At 37.9% G+C, this 23,416-nt stretch overlaps 1 protein-coding gene across 6 annotated transcripts in view; it reads left to right on the top strand.

The window, feature by feature from the left end:
* Positions 1 to 68: 68 nt before the first annotated feature.
* Positions 69 to 23,416, top strand: part of Ccdc88a (coiled-coil domain containing 88A) — a 127,177-nt gene continuing 103,829 nt past the window's right edge. For all 6 annotated transcript variants that reach the window (XM_055628904.1, XM_055628905.1, XM_055628903.1 and 3 more), the window contains exons 1-2: positions 69 to 420; positions 519 to 619. In XM_055628904.1, the coding sequence (XP_055484879.1) occupies positions 358 to 420; positions 519 to 619 (164 nt within the window). In that variant the 5' untranslated portion in view covers positions 69 to 357. The remainder of the gene's footprint in view (positions 421 to 518; positions 620 to 23,416) is intronic.

Below are 23,416 nucleotides of genomic sequence, written 5' to 3'. Positions count from 1 at the left end.
CTCGCCCCCCGCGGCGGCCGCTGCGCTGGCCGGCTCCCCCCGGGCGCGGCAGCCGTGACGGCTTTTTGTCTCGCGCCCCGCGGCCGCTCTCCGCGTCCTCCCCCTCCAGATGCCTGTTTGCTGCCCCTCCTCGCCGGGGGCACACACTGGCAGCGCCGGCCGCGGCCCGGCTCCCCCGCGGGGTCTGAGGACGGAGGCTGCTTCCCCCTCTTCGGCGGGGTTTTCCTCCCCGGCCGGAATGGACTTTCATTGATTCCGCCTTACTCGTGTGTCGACTGACCTACCCCCTGGGCGTGTTTGTGGGACTTCCCCTTTCCCCCCTCCTGAACATATAGATCTGCACACACAATCTGTAAAATGGAGAACGAGGTCTTCACTCCCCTTCTGGAGCAGTTCATGAGCAGCCCCTTGGTCACTTGGGTAAGTAAGATGCCCCTTATTGTACGTCTCGTTGCGTCGTCTGTGTCTGCAGAGATGGAGGTGGGCGTTCACGACCGTGATGATCCTTCCCGTTCTAGGTTAAAACGTTTGGACCTCTGGCTGCTGGAAATGGGACCAACCTGGATGAGTATGTGGCTCTGGTGGACGGGGTGTTCTTGAACCAGGTCATGCTCCAAATGTGAGTGTCTTCTTCTTCTCCTCTCGGTAACTTACTCCCTGGAAAATAACGTACTTTGATTTCGCGTCTTAAACCCTTAATTTGGTTCTTTGGTCGGGGAAAAAAAAAAAAAAAAAAAAAAAAAAAAACCAAACCAAAACACAGGTTTAATTGGATCTGGAAAGAGCGTTATTTTTATCCGCCCATCTCGTTTATCACAACCGAGTAGTTATACCTGTTAAGACTGGGTAACTTTTAGTCTGTGGCTTTGCCAGTCCTGCCTGTTTTGTCATTTATTGTCTTCAGTGCAGAAATTCAAACCACATTGTGTCATCTTTGGTAATTTGGTAAAATGACGGAGACAGAAATCTTGTCTACGAGAGGAAAAAGACTTAACTAAGTTATGTGCAAAGATGGTTTTCATTAACTATTTTAATATAAGAAGGAGTTCAAAAAATTGAAGCTGGTGAAGTAACATATTTCAGAAGTGAAAAATTCAATTACATTGCTGATTGGTCAGAAAGTCTTCTGTAGCAAACATTTTAAATATTTAAATTTGATTAGATGGCTTAGTATGTTATTATTGATGAATTATCAAATTGCTTAATGTTTGAGGAATTGTTTAAAGATATTTTGAGGTTTGTGTAAATAACTGAAGCCTTGAGAGCTGGGTTAGTTAAGTCTTTTGTCTCTAATAATTGAGTTTCTGTTAAGTAGAAATGTGTTGAGATAGAAATTGAATATTGAAAGTAGATCAGTACCTAGATCAGAGGAATAAAAATGACTCCATCTTACGGTATTGTAGTAGGGATGCATTCTAAGTACTTCAGTGGTTAACAATTGCTGAATACTGCAGCTGTGTTCAGACTTCTTAATAGATTCTCATTACAAGAATAATTGTGTACTTTTTGATTTGAAGATACTACTTTTATGCATGTGAAACATTAATGCAGTATAAATACTTGTTATTAGAGTCTTATACAGTTATGTTAATTTTAGATAGAGCAATTGTGTATTTTACTGAAAATTTTTGTTTTTAGGTTTTCTATTTTAGGAAGTTTGTACTGGTTAGGTTTTTGTCATCCTGACATAAGGGTCTTCAGGGAAAAGGGAACCTCAGTTGAGAAAATGCTTCTGTCCCTTTTGCTTGTAGGCGAGTCTGTGGGGACATTTTCTTGGTTACTTGATGTGGGAGGGTCCAGCCACTGCTGACAGTGCCATCCCTGGGCAGGTAGTGGAGCAAGGCAGGGGAGCAAATCAGGAAGCACCATTTCTCCAGGGGCTCTGCTTTAATTCTCGTCTCTAGCTCCTGTGGTGACCTTTTGTTCCCCAGTGTGTGTGTGTGTGTGTGTGTGTATGTGTGTCTGTCTGTAGTGGTAGAAGTAGTTGGGAACCTGGAAGTAAGAAGCAATAAACCCTTTCCTCCCACAAGGTGCTTTTGGTCTTATGTTTATCACAGCAAAAGAAAAGAAGCTTGGACAAGGTTAGAAGTCAAACACAGAAAGACTGTTTCCCTACTAAGCTCTGTGTCTTGAGGTTTGTATGCTGTTTCCATGTATGTGTGACCCTACAGGAAATAGTGTTGTTTTATACCTTTTCCAAAGAAAATGTGTGTGTAGGCACTTAGATATATGAGTTAGCTAAAAATGTATTTTTTTTCCTTAGAAAGGAAAAAAAGCGTAGACATTTTCAGGATTAGTGCATTCTTAGCAGATACTAATGGCATTACTTTTTATTTAAAATATCCTACTATTTCCTAAACAAAATGATAAGAATACTTAACTACTGTTTTAGGAAGGGAAGCCATTATGAATAGATACTCACAGTTTTCCTCTTATGTCTCTGTATTTGCTTAATTTCAGGCAGGAAAATTTGAATTTTTTATGCTGAATACTATCAAAGTGTAAATATACATGAAATTGTCACCTTGATGTTTTTTATTGAATTCTTTTTCTAAAGAATATTTTTTATTTTTTGAAACTTTGTACTTGAGTGAAGAGTTAAAAACACATTAGCCTTGCCTTTTTCTGAAGAGAAACTGAGGAGGAATGGGTAGGAGGTGGGGGAGGGGCTGAGAGGGGAACCTGTGGTCAGGATGTAGTATATGAGAGAAGAATAAATAAAAAAAATTTTAAAAACCATCAGTTTTGGCTTTGATTTAAAATATGTATGTTTTGAAAATGAATAGTGATGTTCCAGGTTCTCCCAGTCTCTCCAGAGTGAGGACTGGTTGCTTTCTAAACCTCAAATCTACTTCTGTGTTTTCAGTTCCACCTATCAGTTTCTCTAAAAGATTTTTTTAGTGTCCTAATTTTGTTTTGAATGACCTATATAAGGGGAAAGGAAAGGAAAAGAAGTAGTCTTTGTTTTCTTAAAAGAATAATTTGTTAAAATTGTCAACACAAGTGTAGTTCAATGAATTATGCAAGTGGTAGAGCAGCCAAATGCCTTATTATTTTATTTTTATGTGCATAGTCTTATTATATAGCCCTGTCTGACCTGGAACTTGCAGTGTAGAACAGGCTTGCCTCTGAGAGAGCCACCCGCGTCTGCCTTCCAGGTGCTGGAATTAAAAGGATTCTGCCCATGTCTCACCACAGTACATTATTTTAAGAGCTGTATTTTGCCAATTTTGAAACAGCTAGAAATTGTGCTACATAGTTTACTCAGTTGACTGTGTGACTCACTATACTGTTAAGGTCCCAGTTAAAACTCTGGCAGGAAGATAGTTAACCTAAAGATGAACCTGATTTTAAAAAGTTTCTAAATTACATTTGGTTATAGGATTTTTGAGCAAGAACCCTTTCTGAATGGGACAATGTATTTTTCTTTGTGCTCCTTATACTTCAAGTTTGTTGAGCTTCTTGGATCTGTGGGCTTCATTTTTACCAAATTTGAAAGAAATGTAGCCATCGTTTTTTTTTTTTTAATATACTATACACATATATCTGGTGTATATATATATATGTGTGTATGTGTGTGTGTATATACATATTACCTATGTAGTATATGTGTGTACACAAGCTTCTTCCTCTCCTTCTTTTGGAAGTCCAGTTAATGTATATCAGATCCGGTGGTGTGGTTCAGAGCTCACTGATGTTCATTGCTGGGTGTTGTTGTTGTGTCTTTGATTTTGAATAGGCTTGTGTGATACTCATGAATCCCTTCTATTTTGTTTAGTCCTACTTAATATAAATATCATTTTAGAGACAGTGTACTCTGTAGAAAGCTTGCCCATTATATCTCCCATGTTCAGATTTCTCAGTTTTATCTCTTTAGATTTTTAAATGTGGAATATAGTTATAATTGTCTCATTTCCCATATCTACTAATTTTATAATTTCATAAATTGATTTTGATTGATTTTTTTCTCAGTTTGCATATGTTTCTCTGCTTTTATATATTCTGGTGATTTTATTTGATGTTAGATAATTGAAATTGTATCTTCTTGTTGGATATTGAATATTTTAATATTCCATAAAGTACAGATGTCTTGAGCTTTGTTCTTGGATGTGTTAAGTTACTCAGAAAGAGTTTTAACTTTTCAGAATTTGCATTTGTATTTTATTAATGTATTTTTATTATGATTATTATTATTATTTGAGGCAGGCTCTTCCTATATAGCCCTGCCTTTCCTAGAACTTACTGTGTAAACCAGGCTGGTCTCACAGAGATCTGGGAGGCCTGCCTCTGCCTTCCAAGTACTGGGATCAAAAGTGTACATCACCACAGTGGCTGTAAAGTTTTTAGGCTGTACCTTGTACCATTTAGTCAGAATTTTTCTAAGTACTGTGATTGGTGGGAATGGTAACTATTTGTGTTGTTACCTGAAATAAAAACTTTTTTGGCTCTTTCATTGGCTTTGTTTAGTTTCTTCACAGTTCTGTACTGACAAGAACTCAGCTGCAGTCTGCTGAGATACCTATTGAGTCTTTTCCTAGTTCGGTGCTCCATCTGTGGTACTTTGCCTGTGTGCTCAGCGGTATTGCCCCTCAGCTTAGCTCTCTCAGCTGCCTGAGCTTCCTCCTCCCCCTGCTCATGGCTGGTGGAGTTTCTAGGCAGTGAGACTAGGCTGCTGTTGGGTTCAAGTTCGTTCTCCATCTACCAAAGATGATCATTTATTTATTTATTTATTTGCCTCATGTCTAATGTCTTGAAAAATATTTCATAGGTTTTGTCTTCTCCTGGCTCCGAATTGTTTCAGGTAGGAAGGTAAATTTGGTCCTTCTTGTCAAGAAGTAGAAATCAGTTTGTAAACTTTAATAATTATATTTTTGCCCTGCTAATCTTATCTTACTGCTTTCATATGGAACATAGGCACTTTTTATAATGTTTTGTTTTTTTTTTTTTCTGAGACAGGGTTTCTCTATGTAGCTCTGGCTGTCCTGGAACTTGCTCTGTAGACCAGGCTTTGTTGAATTCAGAGATCCATCTGCTTCTGACACCCAAGTGCTGAGATTAAAGCCGTGTGCCACCACTGCCTGGTAGAAAAATCAGACTTTTATATTATAGGGAATTTACTATGTTTTTTTTTTTTAAATCTAAAGTATTTGTTAAAAATCTGTACTTCTAAAGAAGCTAAACAACAAGGAAGATCCTAGAGAAGATGCTCGATCCTCATACAGAAAGACAAATGCGATAGACATTGAAAGTAGGAAAAGACAGGGAACAGGGCAGGAGCCTACCACAGACGGCCTCTGAAGGACTATACTGATCAAGGTATCGAAGCAGAGGCTAAGAGTCATAGCCAAACTTTGGGCAGAGTGCAGGGTATTTTATGAAAGAAGGGGAAATAAAAAGACCTAGAGGGGGCAAGAGCTCCAAAAGGAGAGCAACAGAGCCATAAAAACCGACTCTTGGGAACCCTGCAGAGACTGATACTTCACCCAAGGACCATGCATGGAGAGGACCTAAAACCCTTGCACAGATGTAGCCCATAGACTCAGTCTCCAAGTGCCTTCCCTAGGAAGGGGAGCAGGGACTTTATCTGGCAAGAACTCAGTGACAGGCTCTCTGATTACCACCCCCCCGGGGGGTGGGGAAGGTGTGCAGCCTTGTCAGGCCACAGAGGAAGACAATGCCACCAGTCTGGAGGAGACCTGATAGGCCAGGGGCAAATAGAAGGGGAGGGATCTCACCTATCAGTGGGCTATTGGAGGGGCATAGAGGGAGGAGACTAGGGAGGAGGACACAGCCAGGATACAAATTGAATAAATTGTAATAAATGATAATAATAATAAAGTTAAAAAAGAATATTTATTATATCAGTGATGCAGATGTTGCCAATTTGGACCAGACCCTGAAAATTAGAAGCTGACATCTTTGTGATACTTTCTATTAATCTGGAATTAGAATTTGGGACTCTGTTCACTGATGTGGAGTTCAGTTGTACTTAAAGATAAATCTTTGATTTCATTGAGTAGCTCTTTGAATCAAAGAATGTCAGAGCTTGTGACAGCATTAGCCACCTTTAACTAGCAGGAGAGAGAAGCTCTTTAGAGCTCTAGAATGATAGGCCAGCTATTGTCTGTGCTTTAGGGCATTTTCTTACCGTAACTGAGTGAAGTAGTTTTTCTTCAGTGCTGCTTATCAGACAGATATAAAGCTTGATATCAATAAAGAAGAAACACTCTTCCTGTGTTATATATCTCATGAGGGGAGAGATGGTCTGAATGAGAGGTCATGGTTCTGTATGATATTGTAATCAGCAGTGCTTTCATTTTGCTTTCCACTAACTTTTAGGAAAATGGCCAGCATGGCCTTACTCTAGACTGATGTCTTCAGAATTATCCTGTAATGACTGACTGTTTCTCTGTGTAACTAATCCCCAAATTTGAAGAAATTATGAGGAGAAGAATAAGGCAGTTAGTTTTAATATGGGTATACATTTAAGTGTTTGACCAACATTTTTCTTTGGAATGTTAGTAGTAGGAAACATTCTCACAGGCTAAATAAAAAGTAAGAACAACTCTTAACTGCTTTCAGAGAGATATTTTGTGACTTCCTTTTAGAATCTGTGAAACAAGTTTGATACCAACTGAGGAGTAAAGTTTCAAATTTAAAAATAATATTTGAGATTTTGTTTTTCTGAGACATATAATTCAGTCTTTAATACACAATGTTTTAGTGTGATATAAAGACAGAAATTAGTTTTAAGATTTAAAGTCTAGACCTGTCATTTTAATAAAATACTTAACCAATTACTTCTATGCTTTTCTGCATCACTATAGAGCATAGAATAATTCAATAATTATAAAAATTCAATAATCTATAAAAATAGGTTAATGAAGCTCACTAACTTTACTGTAAGTAGAAGATCTGTTCTAGCATTTATGGGACCTAGAACAGACATTCATTTACAGTGGGAAGTAATAATAAGAGACTATAAAACAAGTTAACAAATGGTTAAATGTGTCTTAGTCTTTTAACATGGTACATATACCATTATATCTTTAAAGGGTTCACATTTAGAATTAGTAGAATATAGAATTTATATGTTGACAGTTCATAGTATAGAACATGATTGAAACTGAACACAGACTTTTTTTTTTTCATTCCTGGCTCTCTGTTACCACAGAGAAGTTTCATGCAAAGGCATGCCAGGTGTGTCCAATCCAGGTTCTTACAATCCCTTCTCCAAATTTACTGCTCCTTTGAATTCATCTGTAGTGTAATCCATCCAAAGGACAAACTTGGGGGACAGGTTTTTGTGAGATTGGCTCTAAAGTGTCATCTGTAAAAGAGGAGTTTTTTAGGTATGTACCACTTTGTTATTTGGACTTCTTGCTTAGTGTGAGTATGTGGCCCCAGTAAGGCAAGAGTGGATTTCAGAGCAGAAGTCGTTGGCCAGCATCCAGATCTAATACTAAGTGAGATGGATGAAGGGATGGTTCATTCAAAGATAATTTCATTAAGTAGGTAGTTTCTGAATGCTGTCTGCTGGGTGCCAGGATATGGTGGTTTCTCTACCAGTAAAGTCCGTTATACTTAGTGGTGGAAGTAAGATCTTGATACAGTGTTGGCCTAAAGAGGGAAGCAATGTCTTACATGAAACAGCTTTTATAGGGCTAGGGATGTGACTAGGAGGAGAGCACTTGCCAAAAAAACAAAACAAAACAACAACAAAAAACTTCTTAAGGAAGACATAAGCAGAAACTGAATTCTGTGTAAAAATTTATCAGAAATGATCAGAATAAATGGGAGGAGTCATGAACAGAAGAGCAGAAGGGAAGACATTTTAAACAAATGCAATAAATGAAAAGCCTGAAAATGTGAATAAACACGGTAAAGGCTTGAGGAAAATGAAAAGATTTGCAAGACTATTGGTGAGAAATCACAAGGAAAGATGAATGCAAGTATAGTCAGGGCAGGCCCATTTGAAGTTTGGAAATCACGTATTTACATAAGAAGAGCCAGTCAGTACGATTGATTAAGCAATAATCTTTAGCTACTCAGAAACTGACAAAAACATCTGTAAAGTTTATTTAAATTTGGAAATATTGGATAGAAGAAAATAGGTTACAGACTCTCCAGTGAGTAAATTATTTTATATTTATTTTACTTATGGTTAGCTTCCGTCATGGGCTTCCTTTTGTGCATAATAGATCAGAGTTACTGCACTTTACTCATGTTTCCTTCCCCAGGGCACTCTGTCATCCTCATGCCTTCCCTTCTCCCCCCCCCCTTTTTTTTTGCCAATTTGTTCTCTGATAATTGAGTTGTTTAGTACAGTGTGTGAACCTTAAGTGAGGAAGAAAGCAGTGGCAGCTGAGGGGCCTGATAGCCTAGAGCAGAACTCAGCCTTTTCCACTCAGGAACTCTTTCCACTTGAGAACTTTCTCCCTGAGCTCAGCTGTATAGCTATATAAAGCAGGTATACAAATCAAACATTTACCAAGAATAAATCATTAATTTATTTTAAAGCACTCCTTTGATACTCATATAATTTTATCAGTTATTAAAACAAAGGCCAATGATAAAGATGTGTTTACTTTTGCATAAAGAGTTAAGTCTTGGCTGAATATTTGGTAGTGTATGATGTAAAACATCGTTAATATTTTTGGAGATCATCAATATTTTGATAGGGCCATTAGAAATTCTGATTTTTATCCCAAGTTAAAATTCATTGTATGATTTTTTTTTTAAATGAAACTCAATTTAGCAACTCAAACAGCACTTTTTAAATCAAACTTTCTAACACGGTAACACAAAAATACACTAATTTGATTCATTCTGAAGAATCATGCCAGGAAAATGTTAATTGTTTTTATTTTCCATAATTAAGCCATCATTGGTTTCATATGCAGAAAGCGTTGCATAGCCATTCAGAAGCCTGACATTTGTAATATATGGTAGTCTTGAATCTGAACCAAGATGCTTTAGGCACTATGTTCATTTGCATTGTATGGCATGATGGCACACACAATGCACTGCACAAGTTATGTTTAGAGTCAGTGTTGAAGTAAAAATTCACCACAGTGCAGGTAAATGCTACCACAGACATCTTGGTTTCATTATACATCTTACTTCGAATTAAGTTTTGGATGCTCTGTATTCAGAAACCTTTCACTGTTGCTGGATTTTTTTTTTGACCCTATACTCAGTTATGTGACTTTCATACGGAATTGCAACCCACACTGTTAGGAAGCTTAAGGAGATATTTTGGTGCTTTTACATAGTAAACTTTGTCTTACCGCACGAGCTAGCAATCCACTCAGGAATTTGCCAAATGAGGTAAAACCTGCATTTACACGAAAGACAGCGCGAAGATATTTATAGGATTCTTATTCATAGTTTCCCCCAAACTGAAAACAACCATGCTGTCCTTTGAAAGCTAAATGGATAAACTGTGCTATATCCGTATAATGGAACTACTGCAAAGCTTTGCATTCAGTTTTATGACTCCAAAATAGGGTTGTAACTCAACATTTAAGAGGACTAGATGTTGCAGTAAGAATGAAGAAAGAATAGGCTATAGAAGAAACAAAGTGAGAGGGAGTAGAAAATTGAAGTCAGGACTTGGAAAATTTGATATTTGAATAGTGATTAAGGACAGAAGCAGACAGTTCCTAACAGGTACATAAGTTGACTGGAAATACCCAAAACTGAGAAGCTGAATTTATTATTCTTTATGAAGCCATGACATCTCAGTTTTCACATAAGTAGAAGTGAGTATAAATGAAAAATTAAAATGGAAAACAAGTTAGGTGTGGTAATTCACATCTTTAATTCCAGCACTCAGGATGGCAGAGGCAGGCAGATGGCTGTGAGTTTGAGGCCAGCCTCATCTACAAAGTGAGTCCAGGATAGCAAAGGCTACAGAGAAACCCTGTGTGGGGAAAAAAAAAGGAAAACAAAGTAATAATTACTAAATAATTTTATATAGAAAGAAAGCTGGTAATTTATAGGTTTATAAACTTTATATTTGCGAAATATCTCAGTAATGCTTCAGGAAAAAAATTGTTAATGTTGTCTTTTAATATTGCTTAATTTTTTTTTTAATAAAGGCTAGAAAAGAAGTTGAAATTCACTATGCCATTGGCAACATAACCATTTCCCTACCCTGGACAGGGAAGATGCCTTAGTTTTAGGTGCCTGGTCTCAGTCTTTTATTAAAACATGGGTTGTTGACAGAGAATGAAGGATAAGAAGTACAGAAACGAATTTTATGTAAGAAGTGGGAAATAGTAAGAGCTGGAGGGAACGGGAACTCTACAAGCAGAGCAACAGAACAAGATAATTTGAACACAGGGAACTTCCCAGAGACTCATACTCCAACCAAGGACTATTCGTGGAGATGACCTGGAACCCCTGCACAGGTGTAGCCCAAGGCAGTTCAGTGTCCAAGTGGGTTACATAGTAATGGGAAGAGGGACTGCCTCTGACATAATCTGATTGGCCTGCTCGTTGATCACTTCCCCCTGAGGGGGGAGCAGCCTTACCAGGCCACAGTAGAGGACAATGCAGCCACTTTTGATGAGAACTGATAGACTAAGATCAGAAAGAAGAGGAGAACCTCCCCTATCAGTGGACTTGGGGAGTGGCATGCATGCAGAAAGGGGAGGGAGGGTGGGATCGGCAGGGGAGGAGGGAGGGGCTTATGGGGGGATACAAAATGAATAAAGTGTAATTAATAAAAAAAAATAATAAAAGATTTAAAAAAAAAAGTACAGAAACGCATCTTTACAAAGTTTGGTTAAAAAGGGTGAATGAACTATAGTAAATGCCAGAGTGTAGATAGTGGGAATAGATTAATGAGCCCTGATGTTTATGAGGTAGGTTTGGCTTTTGGAGTGTGGCTATTCATGGAAACCAATATATAGAAAAATTTAGATTTCAGTTAATCCTTGAAGGATGACTAGATTTGAATGATTATAGAAAAGAGAAGGATATTTATACACACACACTCACACACACACACATACGTAAAGTTGCATAGGCAGAATAAACTAGATTATAGCAAATTAGAAAAATAACATAATTTTGGTTGTATATGACAATCATTTGAGAAACATTTGCAATTGCAGATTAAAAGTTTTATTTTGGAAAATCAGTTCAGCCTGATTCATTGTGTGATTTAGTATATACATTGATGTTTGGTCTATAACTTTATGTAATATATTGAACATATATGGTACTGTTAAGCACTAAGGATTCATCAGTAAACAGTACACTTTAAATTGTAGTAATGCTTGAAGCTAAGGTTAGCTAAGCTAAGGACAGGTAAGAGCAAGTAAGAAGGATGGGTGAATAAGTGTAATGGTGGTAGCCAGGTCCCAGATGAGGTTGCCCTTTGTGCCTGAAGAAGAAGGAACAGTGTAAAGCCATGGCAAGACAGTTGGTAACTTTCTACGTCAAATGTGTGAAAGACAGTATGAGAGATGACGCCAGTGCTAAGTGGAGCAGACAGTTTTTTTTAAAGTCTGTATCCACAGGGGAAAAATGTTAATTTTAAAGAAAGTGTTTAATTTGCCTTTACTTTTTATAACATGCCACTGAGAACATTTAAATATATAAAACATGAGTATGACTAGCTTTCTTTGAGAACAATTCAGTAGCCATGTGTCTTAGTATTCTATTGCTGTGAAGGGCCACTGTGGCCACAGCAACACTTATAAAGGAAAGCATTTGATTGGGGCTGGCTTACAGTTTTGGAAATTTAGTCAGTTATCCTTGTGGCAGCATGCAGGCAGACGTGGTAGCTGAGAGTTCTACATCCAGATGCAGGCAGAGACACCGCACCACCAGGCTTGAGCTGGTGGAACGCCAAAGCCCACTACAATGGCAAACTTCCTCCAGCAAGGCCACAGCTACCCTGTAAAAACCCATACCTCCTGATGCCTCTCAAGTAACACCACTTCCTAAGGACCAAGCGCTCAAGTAAAAAAGCCTATGGGGGCCATTCCTATGAAACCACTATCCTCCCTGTACATTTGCACATTTGTTTAAGTTTTCCTTTCGGATAAAAGTGTTTATTTCACTTACAAATTTATTTAATGGGTACAAACTTTATGGATGTACTATTACAAGCATTTATTAGGGTGTTGGACTACTTCAGAGTCCGCATTGATAGAATATTTATCTGGGAGACAACAATTTTCTAGAAATTAATTTGCATTTTATAAAATATTAAAATATTACATTATTGTGTGTGTGTTTGCCGTAGCACACTTGTGCAGGTTAGAGGACAACTTGTTAGAATTAGTTTCCTCCTTTCACTTTTACGTGGGTGCTTGGCATCGAGCTCAGATGATCAGGCTTGTGTTGTTGGTCGGCAAGCGCGTCTATCTGATAAGCCATCTTGCAAGCCCAATTCACATTTTAATTTTTTACTAGTGATCTTTGTGCTGTACTTTTAAATAATTGTGAAGATGCTGAGAGGCGTAAAGCAGCAATTCAGAGTTAGGGCAGTACTGGTTTTAGTAAATTTTACTATTATTCAAAAAAACATATAATTACTCTATTTTTTTAATTATTCTGTAAACCATAGTTGTATACTTTGTTAGTTGCTGTTTTCAGAGAAGGTCGCACTGTGGAGCCCTGGCTGGTCTAGAACTCCCTCTGTAGCCCTGGCTGTCTTCAAATTCATAGACACCTGCCTGCTTCTACCTCCTGAGCGCTAGGATTAAAGTGTACACCTCTATATACCCAGCCCATAATTTGTTTTTGAATTATATTCTGGAATAAGATTCTAATCTTATTTGCATAGTTAACCAAAGGGTTGTGTTATCTTTTTTTTTTTTTTTTTTTTTACAATGGAGAAATTTGTTTTACTACTTAATAGTTGAGGTGGCACATACCTGTAATCCCAGCACTCTGGGAGGAAGAGGTAGGCGGTAGGCAGATCTTTGTGAGTTCGAGGCCAGGCTGGTCTACAAAGTTAGTCCAGGGCAGCCAGCACTACACAGAGAAACCCTGTTTAGTTTTGTTTGTTTGTTTGTTTGTTTGTTTGTTTTTAAAGCTAGGCATGGTGGTATATGCCTGTAATATCAACCTGGGGATACTGAGGGAAGAGCTCTAGTTTGAAACTAGCCTGGGGTTACATAGTAAGTCCGAAGCCAGCATGGGCTTTTCTTTTTAAAAATATTTATTTATTATTTATTACAATTTATTCACTTTGTATCTCACCTGTGGCCCCCTGCCTCATGTCCTACCAATCCCACCCTCCTTCTTCTCCCCCTATGCCCCTCCATTAGTCCACTGATAGGGGAGGTCCTCCTCCCCTTCTATCTGACCCTAGCCCATCAGGTCTCATCAAGGCTAGCTGTATTGTTTCCCTCTGTGGCCTGGCAAGGCTGCACTTCCAGGAGGAGGTGATTAGAGAGCCTGCCACTGAGTTCATGACAGCTCCTACTCCCCTTACTAGGGTAGCCACTTGGAAACTGAGTCTGTGAGCAACATCTGAGCAAGGGTTTTAGGTCCTCTACAGGCATGGTCCTTGGTTGGGGTATCAGTCTCTGCAGGGACCCTAGGGCCAAGTTTTTTGTTTTGTTTTTGTTTTTTTGTTTTGTATTGGTTTGGGTGTTTTTTTTTTTTTTTGTTTTTTTTTTTTTTTTTTTTTTTTTTTTTTTTTTTTTTGGCCCTGTTGGTTTTCTTTTGGAGCTCCTGTCTGCTCCAGGTCTTTCTACCTCACCCTTCTTTCATAAAAGTCCATGCACTCTGCCCAAAGTTTGGCTATGTGTCTCAGCCTCTGTTTCGATACCTCAGTCAGTAGAGTCTTTCAGAGGCCCTCTGTGGTAGGCTCCTGCCCTGTTCCCTGTCTTCTGCTTCCTATGTCTATCGCATTTGCCATTCTAAATGAGGATTGAGCATCTTCCCTAGGGTCTTCCTTGTTGTTTAGCTTCTTTAGGAGTATAGATTTTAGTATGTTTATCCTATATTATATGCCCAATAACCATTTATGAGTGAGTATATACCATGTATGTCTTTCTGCTTCTGGGTCACCTCACTTAAGGTGATCTTTTCTAGTTCCCACCATTTGCCTGAACATTTTATGATTTCCTTGTTTTTAATAGCTAAGTAGTATTCCATTGTGTAAATGTACCACGATTTCTGTGTTTATTCCTCTGTTGAGGGACATCTAGGTTGTCTCCAGATTCTGGCTATTACAAATAGAGTTGCTACGAACATGGTTGAGCAGCCGTCCTTGTTGTATAGTTGAACATATTTCGGATATATGCCTAGGAGTGGTATAGCTGGATCTTGAGGTAGCACTATTCCTAATTTTCTGAGAAGGTGTCAGATTTCCAAAGTGATTGTACAAGTTTACTTTCCCACCAGCAGTGGAGGAGGGTTTCCCTTTCTCCACATCCTCTTCAGCACATATTGTTACTTGAGTTTTTGATCTTAGCCATTCTAATGGGTGTAAGGTGAAATCTTAGGGTTGTTTTGATTTGTATTTCCCTGATGACTAAGGAGGTTGAACATTTCTTTAGTGTTTCTCTGACATTCCATATTCCTCTATTAAGAATTATCTGTTTAGCTCTGTACTCCAATTTTAATTGGGTTACTTGGTTTGTTTGTGTTTGACTTCTTAAGTTCGTTATATATTCTGGATATTAGCCCTCTGTCAAATATGGGGTAGGTAAAGATACTTTCCCATTCTGTAGGCTGTCGTTTTGTTCTGATGACAATGTCCTTTGCTTTACAGAAGCTTTTCAGTTTCATGAGGTCTCATTTATTGATTGTGTTCTTAGAGCCTGTGCTGTTGAGGTTTTGTTCAGGAAGTTGTCTCTTGTGCCAATGAATTCTAGGCTCTTCCCCACTTTTTCCTCTTAAGAGGTGTAGTGTGTCTGATTTAATGTTGAGGTCTTTGATCCAGTTGGACTTTAGTTTTGTGCAGGGTGATAAATATGGATCTATTTGCATTTTTCTACATGGAGACATTCAGTTAGACCAGCACCAGTTGTTGAAGATGCTATCTTTTTTCCTTTGAATGGTTTTGGCTTCTTTGTCAAAAATCAAGTATCCGTAGGTGTGTGGGTTAATATCTGGGTCTTATGTTCGATTTCGTTGATTGACCATTCTGTTTCTACACCATGGGCTTTTCTTTCTTTCTTTTCCTTTTTTTTTAAATTTAAATTTTAATTTTTTTTCAAGATGGTTATTTTGTGTAGCCTTGGCTATCCTGGACTCTGTAGATCAGGCTGGTCTGGAGCTCACAGAGACCTGCCTACTCTGCCTCCCTGGGTGCTAGGATTAGAGGTGTGCACCACCAAACCTTTTTCAGCATGGGCTTTTCAAACCCTGTCTGAAAAAAAATTCTGTCCCCTCCTCCAAAGTATTTTTTTTTTTTATTAAGAGTGTCTTACTCTTCTTTTGTATGTGATTTTGAGACAGGATCTTATACTGAGGCCTAGGTTGTCCCAAATACTGGGATTTATAGATATGAGCTATCACACCTGGCTTTTTAAAAATATATAACCCAGGCTGGCTTCCAACTCCTGGTCCTCGTGCCTGTTTCCTGTAGTTTGCTTACTGGCATGTGCTATCACAGCCAGCACATTAAAAAGGTTGTGTTATATCCGTATGTCTCATATGGATGCTCCAAATCCAGAAGAGTATTTGCATTGTTTTGGATCTGGAGTTATTGGCAATTGTGAATTGCTCTGCATGAGTGCTAGGAACTGAGCTGGAGTCCTCTGTAAGATCAGTACACACCCTTGACTCCTGGGGCATGTCTCCAGCCTTCTTTCCCTTTTCAACATTGTGTGCATGCATCAGTTTGCTGTCCTCAGCTGATTTGAACGTATTGTAAATCTTCCATCACTTATAAACTAATGGAAGGGCACAAACAGCTTCTTTCTCTTGAAGACTCTGCTGCAAGTTTGTTTCTGTATATATACCTTTCCTCTAACCTGTTTCAGTAGATCATAGCTTTTACAAGTATTGCATTTGTTTGTCTGGACCTTTTGCTTCATATTTATTTCTTTTTATTAAATTTCTTTGTTTTTCACTTGTCTCTAACAGTAATAAGTATTTTTATCTTGTTTTAAATTGTGGTTTTATAATGTAATTAGCATTACTCTGTTTGAAGTATTTTACTGGCATATTGAAAAAGACAAACCAACTTTTATATCAGCCCACTTTTAAATTTGTTGTCTCTAGACTAGATCAGCAAATATGTTCCAAGTTACTAATGAAAAAAAAAAACTTTGACTTTGTTTTAAGGTTCAAGGTTGGTGGATTAAAGCTCCATCACAGATGAACAGGCCAAGAACATGAGTTGATTTGTCTAATGTAGTGGTTTCTCAAAGTGAAATCAGCAAACCCTTGTCACCCTAGAGTCTCTGAAGGTTGCCTGTGAGGTCAGAATTACTTTTATACTGTTAAGTTCCCTGCCCACCCCGTGTGCTACAAAATCATTGATTATGAAATAAAGGTTGTGCTAGGTATCGGAGTTCAAGATATTTGAGGTAGAGAGAGACCCTGTTTACAACTGCATACATACATATGTACATACACTCACACATTCATACGTGTATGTGGGTGAAGCTTTGTCACCTTGGCTTGGTCAACCTTGTGCTGGTAGTTTATAGAGTCTTCATGGTATAGGCTTGTAGTTAAAATTTGTTTTCACATAAAAGTGATAAAGCAGTAAAAATTACTGTCTAGAGCACACATTTTTGTTTTAGTTGTTGTGGTTTTATTTTGTTTGAGACAGAGTCTTGCTTTGCAGAACAGGCTGGACTGGAACTCACTGTGTAGTTCAGGCTGCCCTTAACCTTTCTGCAATCCTCCTCTTTCAGTCTCTTAAAGTGCCGAGATTACAGGTGTAAGCTGCTGTACCTGTCCAAGCTTGTCTAGTAAATAGATGTGTAGTAAATATTTAGTAAATATATAGTAAATATTTATTTATTTTTGTCTGTGCATGGGTGTTGTGCCTAGGTGTATGTGCTTGTTGCCCACAAAAGTCTGCATAGAGTGTCTGATTCCCTAGAACCAGCGAATCAGATAGTTGTGATCCATTGAGAGGGATGATGCATGCTGGAGAGGTTGTGGAGAAAGGGGAACCCTCCTTTATTGCTGGTGGGAACATAAACTTGTACAGCCACTTTGGAAATCAATCTGACACTTTCTCAGAAAATTAGGAATAGTGCTTCCTCAAGATCCAGCTATACCATTCCTGGGTACATATCTGAAAGATGCTAAACCATACAGCAAGGATATTTGCTCAGCTATTTTCATAGCAATGTTAGTCATAATAGCCAGAACCTGGAAACAACCCAGATCTCCCTCAACTGAAGAATGGATACAGAAATTGCGATACATTCACACAATGGAATACTACTCATCTATTAAAAACAAGGAAATCATGAAATTTACAAGCAAATGGTGGGAACTAGAAAAGATCATCCTGAATGTAGTATCCCAGAAGCAGAAAGACACATGGTATATACTTACTTGTAAGTGGATATTAGCCATATAGTATAGGATAAACATACTAAAATCCATATTCCTAAACAAGCTAAACAACAAAGAGGACCCTAGGGAAGAGGCTGAAACCTCACTCAGAAGGGCAAACAGGATAGACATCAGAAGTAGGAGAAGACAAAGGACAGGACAAAGCCTTCCACAGGGGGCCTCTGAAAGAATACTCATCTGGGTATGAAAGGAGATACTGAGACTCATAGGCAGACTCTGGGCAGAGTGCAGGAAACCTTATGGAAGAAGAGGGAGATAGAAAGACCTAGAGAGGACAGGAGCTCTACAAGGAGAACAACAGAGCCAAAATAACTGGGCTCAGGGGGTCTTTCAGAGACAGATACTCCAACCAAGAACCATGTATGGAGAGGACCTAGAGCCCCTATTCAGAGGAAGCCCATAGACAGCTCAGTTCCTAAGTGGGTTCCCTAGAAAGGGAGGCAGGGGCTGTCTCTGTCATGAATTCATTGGCTGGCTTTTTCATCATCTCCCCCTGGGAGTGCAGCCTTGCCAGACCATAGAGGAAGATGATGCACCCAGTCTTGATGAGACCTGATAGGCTAGGGTCAGATAGAAGTAGAGGAGGTCCTCCCCTATCAGGGTACTAGGGAAAGGGCATGGGAGGAGATGAAGGAGAGAGGGTGGGACTGGAAGGAGATGAGAGAGGGAGCTGCAGCGGGGATACTTAGTGAATAAATTGTAATAAATAGAAAAATTTAAATTTCTAATACAATAATGAAGATATAACCCACATAAACAAAAACTTAGTAGAATGCTTCCAATTTTATAAGTAGAAAGGGACTGTGGAATTGAGAAGTTCCAAAACTGCCAGCATAATATTTGAAAGGTGTGGGGTTGGGGGGTTGGGAGATGGCTCTGTGGTTCAAAGCTTTTGCTTCTTGTGCAGAGGACCCAGGTGCTGTTCACAGCACCTACTTGGTGGCTCACACACACCTGAAACTCTAGGTCCAGTGTACACAAGTGAGGCACACAAGTGATATGCACATACATACATGCAATGGACACATGCATACACATATAATAATCGTACTTTTTAACTTACTAAAATTATTGGAGTGTTTCCAGAGGACATCAATGGAAGACTCCTGTCCTGTTCCATCTCCTCAGCTACGTCTGGTGTCTATTCTATTTGCCTTTCTGGATGAGAATTGCACATCCTCCCTAGGGTCCTTTTTGTTTCTTAGCTTCTCTGGGTTCGTAGTTGTAATATGGTTATCCTGTACTATATGGCTGATATCCACTTATAAATGAGTATAGACTATGTATGTCTTTCTGGGTTTGGGTTACCTCAGTCAGGATGATCTTTTCCAGCTCCATCCATTTGTCTGCAAATTTCATGATGTCCTTGTTTTTAGTACCTCAATAGTATTCCATTGTGTAGATGTACCACAGTTTCTTTATTCATTCTTCAGTTGAGGGACATCTGGGTTGTTTCCAGACTCCACTCAGAGGATTGAAGCAGATTCTGAGACTCAGCCAGATTTTGGGCAGAGCGCATAGTCTTATGGAAGAGTGGGGGGATAGGACTTGGAGAGGACAAGAGCTCCACAAGACCAACAGAGCCAATAAATTTGGGCCCTGCGCAGACTGCACCAACTAAGGACTACGCATGGAGAGGACCCAGGCCTTGCTCAGATGTAGCTGATAGGCAACTAAGTCTCCATGTAGGTTACCTAGTAAGGGAACCAGAGTCTGTCTTTGAGATGAACTGCCTGCGGCCTGCTCTTTGACCACTTCGCCTGGGCAAGGTGGCCTTGTGTGGCCGCAGTCCTGAAGAGACTTGATAGTCTGGGTTCAGTTGGTAAGGGAGGAGGGCTCCTTCTTTGTGAGGACTAGTGGACGGGGATTAGGGGAAGAGGGAGCAAGGGAGAGACTAGGAGACTAGGGAGGGGGCCTCTGATCAGGATGTAAAATGAATAAAAAAATTTTTAAAGGAAAAATATTTGAAGAGTTAATGTCTAACTTAAAAGAAATATAGAAGTGGCTCAGTGGTAAAGTGTTTGCCTAGCCATACATATAGCCTTGGGTTCCGCACAGCCAGGAAAGAAAGAAAGAAAGATAGCATAGGCCTTTTGGCATTTTATGCAGTGTGGACAAACCCAAAGGTAGCAATCTGCATAGCATTAGGCTTTTATTGTTGCTGTGTCTCTGTGCAGTTTAAACAAACAAACAAAACAAAACAAAACATTGCTTCTGTTTGTTAAATAAGTGAATTCTAGGCTGCACTGCTAGCTCTGTTCGGGCTAGAAAAACTTAAGTTTTTTTTTTTTTTCCCCCTTCAACTTTTGAAGAAATAACTTGGTGTATCTGAAACTATGCTTGTAATCTCTGTGGTGGTTTGTTGCATATATTTCCAAGAGTGACTGTTTTGTTATATATTCACATAAGTGAATATATTATGTAGATTTATACTGCTACTATTTGATTGAGTTGTTGCCATACATAATGTTTTAATTTATGAGAAAGTAAGAGGAGAAATTAAGCTGAAGGGATATATTTTTTTAAAAAAGGGGAAAAGTATTTGATGAACTAATGTCTAACGTGCTCAAGGATGAGCTACTAGTACTTAGATAGTTCTTAATGGCGATGAAATTTGCCTAACTAGTTGTTTTTCATAAAGAAAATATTTTGGTTTATGTACATTTTAATTTAGATATATAAATTCGCTATTTCAAATGTTTCATAATTAAATGTAAAGTGTGTATTTACAAAATGTAAACTATCACAAAATAAAAAACAGAAATTGTATACAAGTAATTTTAAGTTAGATGGCATGATAAAAAATATGCACACATGTTGCTAAAGCTGATGGTTAAGAAACACAGTTTAACCACAAGCACAGAACAGATGGCCTGAGAAGAGACCTAACAGGCTTGGAGTCTGGATAGAAGAGCAGAACACTATTAAAACTATCAGATTTCTGTTTTTCATAGATATTAGTCAATGAATAAATAAATACATAATTCTGGTTTCTAGCAGCACAAATTTTAAACTCTTCAAGTTGCAAACATGCAAACTTTTTCTCTATATATTTCTTAGTATTAAAATTTATGTATGCATTGGTAGATACCATGTTTACCTAAATATTTTTTAATTGGAACTAATGCAGCTTGTAAGTAAGTCATTTACAAATAACTTGTTTGAGGCTCTGCTTTACTGAAAAATTGATTAAGCCTGTTACTAGACAGAGTTGACCTATATTGCTAGATTATTTGCCACTAAAATCTTCTTTTTTCCTCTTGTCAAAAGAGATGGTTGGTTTATGATTAGGTTGCTGTGGAAATAGCTGTGTTTGGTTAGAAAGTACTTGTTCATGCTGCACATGCATATTGTTTAGTAGCTAACCTTTTTTAAAAAAGGGTTTTCCAAAGATAATTATTTTAAAAAACAGAATGCTTATGGAGGGGGCCTTATAAAAATTTATTATCATTCTAAATTAATCTTTTTTAGCATTTGAAATATAAAATGAAAGGCAGATTATTTAGAATACTTTATAGGCTATATCTGTTTTTTTTTTTTTAGAAGATTCTAGAGTTTTTTTTTTAAGAATTGTGCTAGATCATATATATGTATATATATACAACATATATTTAAATAACTTAAAGTATACAAAGGAATGGGGATAGTTATGTCTATTTAAGGTACATTTTTTTATAGATGAATTTTTTTTATTAGTGTCTTCTGACTTTTTTTTTTACTGATACTGACAATATCAATAGCTACATTATTATTACAAAATGTTTAGTGTAAACTAGTTATTCCTTTTCCCAGAATCAATATATTTTGTGTGATTCTCTGAAAATTCATCCTTTAATAGTAAGATATTTTCATGGGTGTAGAATTTGAGATTCTTATAGGTTGTTTTGCCCAAGAGCACTTTTTATCGCATAAAGATCACATCCTTGGGATACAAAGGTCTGTTTTCATGGCCTAACATATGTCAGTATGACTTTAAATTAGGCATCAGAAACCTGAGCCTTATAAATGAAAGGTTATTGCTCTCTTTCTGCTCATGCCTGGAGGGCTTAGTGTTATCCTATTTTCCAAGTCCAGAACGTTTGATTTTAGAATTGTGATTTTTAGAACTTATTCTAACCAAGTAGGAATCTCTCAGCTCTACTTTCATAATAATAATAAAGCATTCAATTAGATACAGGGTAGATTGGAAACTAAAACTGGTGGGGTTCAGAGTACCTAGGTCCTGCCTTATTCAAACAATTCTACTTTCTGTTAGACTCTTAACAAGTTTTCTAGATCATAGAAACTTCCTTAGATCTCATGTATGTACTTGAAAGGTTTGTAGGTACAAAGCATTTTTTTGTATTTTTATTTTTGTTTTATTTTTTCTGTTAATTACGTTATTTGTTTATTTTACATTCCTATGATAGCTTCCCCTCCCTCCTCTCCTCCCAGTCTCTCCCTCTCATACCCACACCTCCAACTGAGGCCCTCTTCCTCTTGTCCTCAGAAAAGGGAGGCCTCCCATGGTTATCAACTAGTCCCCCCCCTTCTTTGCCTTTTCTAGCTTAAGTTGTTGTTCTCATTTCCCCTCCAATTTCTAAAATAACTTTATCTCATATCAGTGATTTATATAAAAGTTGGGGATGGTGACACCCTGAACACTCAGAAGGCTGGGGAAGGAGGATTAGAGGTTTGAAGCCAGCTTGGGCTACATATGAGTTCCTGTGTCAGAAAAGCAACTCCTCTTTTGTATATCTAGAATTATCTTGATTGTTAAAAAAGCAGTTTTTCTCAGAAGCTTAAGAAAAAACCCAAGACCCTTAAAACCTAAAAATTGTGTTTAATGTAAAGATTTTGGTCAAAACAAAACTTAAGGTATGAATACATACAGATTCTTAGAAAAGTAAAAGAATGTTGAAATGTCATGTGTAAAGTGCTGGGCATAAAATTTAAAAAGAAGTTTCAGACTTTGAGATCTGGCTACATTCTTGTCATGTTCAAGGTGTTGAATTATACTATATAATATACATGGGATTATATGTTAAGTATGTACAATTATTTTAACATTTGTACATTTTTTGGTAGTGATATTGAAACCTTATTGTTAGATTTAAGTACCTATATTCATAATAAAACATTACTGTAATAAACTGGCAGGAAAAAGCAAGTACATCATCTTTAGCTTGACTGTTTACTGTGAAAACAGCATTTAAAGATCTCAAATAATACAATATATAGTGATTTATTATTCATTTGGGTTTTTATAGATAACACTGATGGAAGGAACCTTGCTGTTGGCCTTTTGTTTTCCTAAATGATCTTGAAAAGAAAAATCTAAAAGAGAATAAAACAAAAGAGCTCAATAATATATATATATCAGATTATAAACTTAGAAATCAACTTTCTGATACATAGTATTTCTAAGTATCAGTAAGAGTTTCTAGTTTTAAACATTGTCAGTGTATGAATACAGACAGATAAATGTGTAAAGGGCTTCAATTACATAATACAAATTTGTATGAAAGCTAGAAGGTGGCTGGAGAGCTATGGTATTTGCTGAATGCCTATGATTGCAAGGAAGGAGTATGTGTTTACCATAGGTATAGCTAACTTTTTGTTACCAGGTTTTGTTTTCTAATTAGAAGTACACTTTTATACATTAAGTAAGATGGCCAGTATAGTAGCCCTCCATGACCTTCTCTTCCCTTCTCTTGCCTCCCCTTCCCCTCCCCGCCTCTCCCCTCCCAGCACTCAGGAGGCATAGGCAGGCAGATCTCTGTGAGTTCCAGGCCAGCCTGGTCTACAAAACCAGGACAGCCAGGGCTGTTTGCAGAGAAACCCTGTCTCAAAAAACAAGGCAAAACAAATCAAACAAACAAAAAGAACAAGATTTCCCTTCCAGATTTTTGGGATT

Source organism: Psammomys obesus, unplaced genomic scaffold (genome assembly GCF_907164565.1).
Source record: "Psammomys obesus unplaced genomic scaffold, mPsaObe1.curated_primary_1811, whole genome shotgun sequence".
NCBI classification, from domain to species: Eukaryota; Metazoa; Chordata; class Mammalia; order Rodentia; family Muridae; genus Psammomys; species Psammomys obesus.
This window is presented reverse-complemented; position numbering and strand designations above follow the sequence as displayed.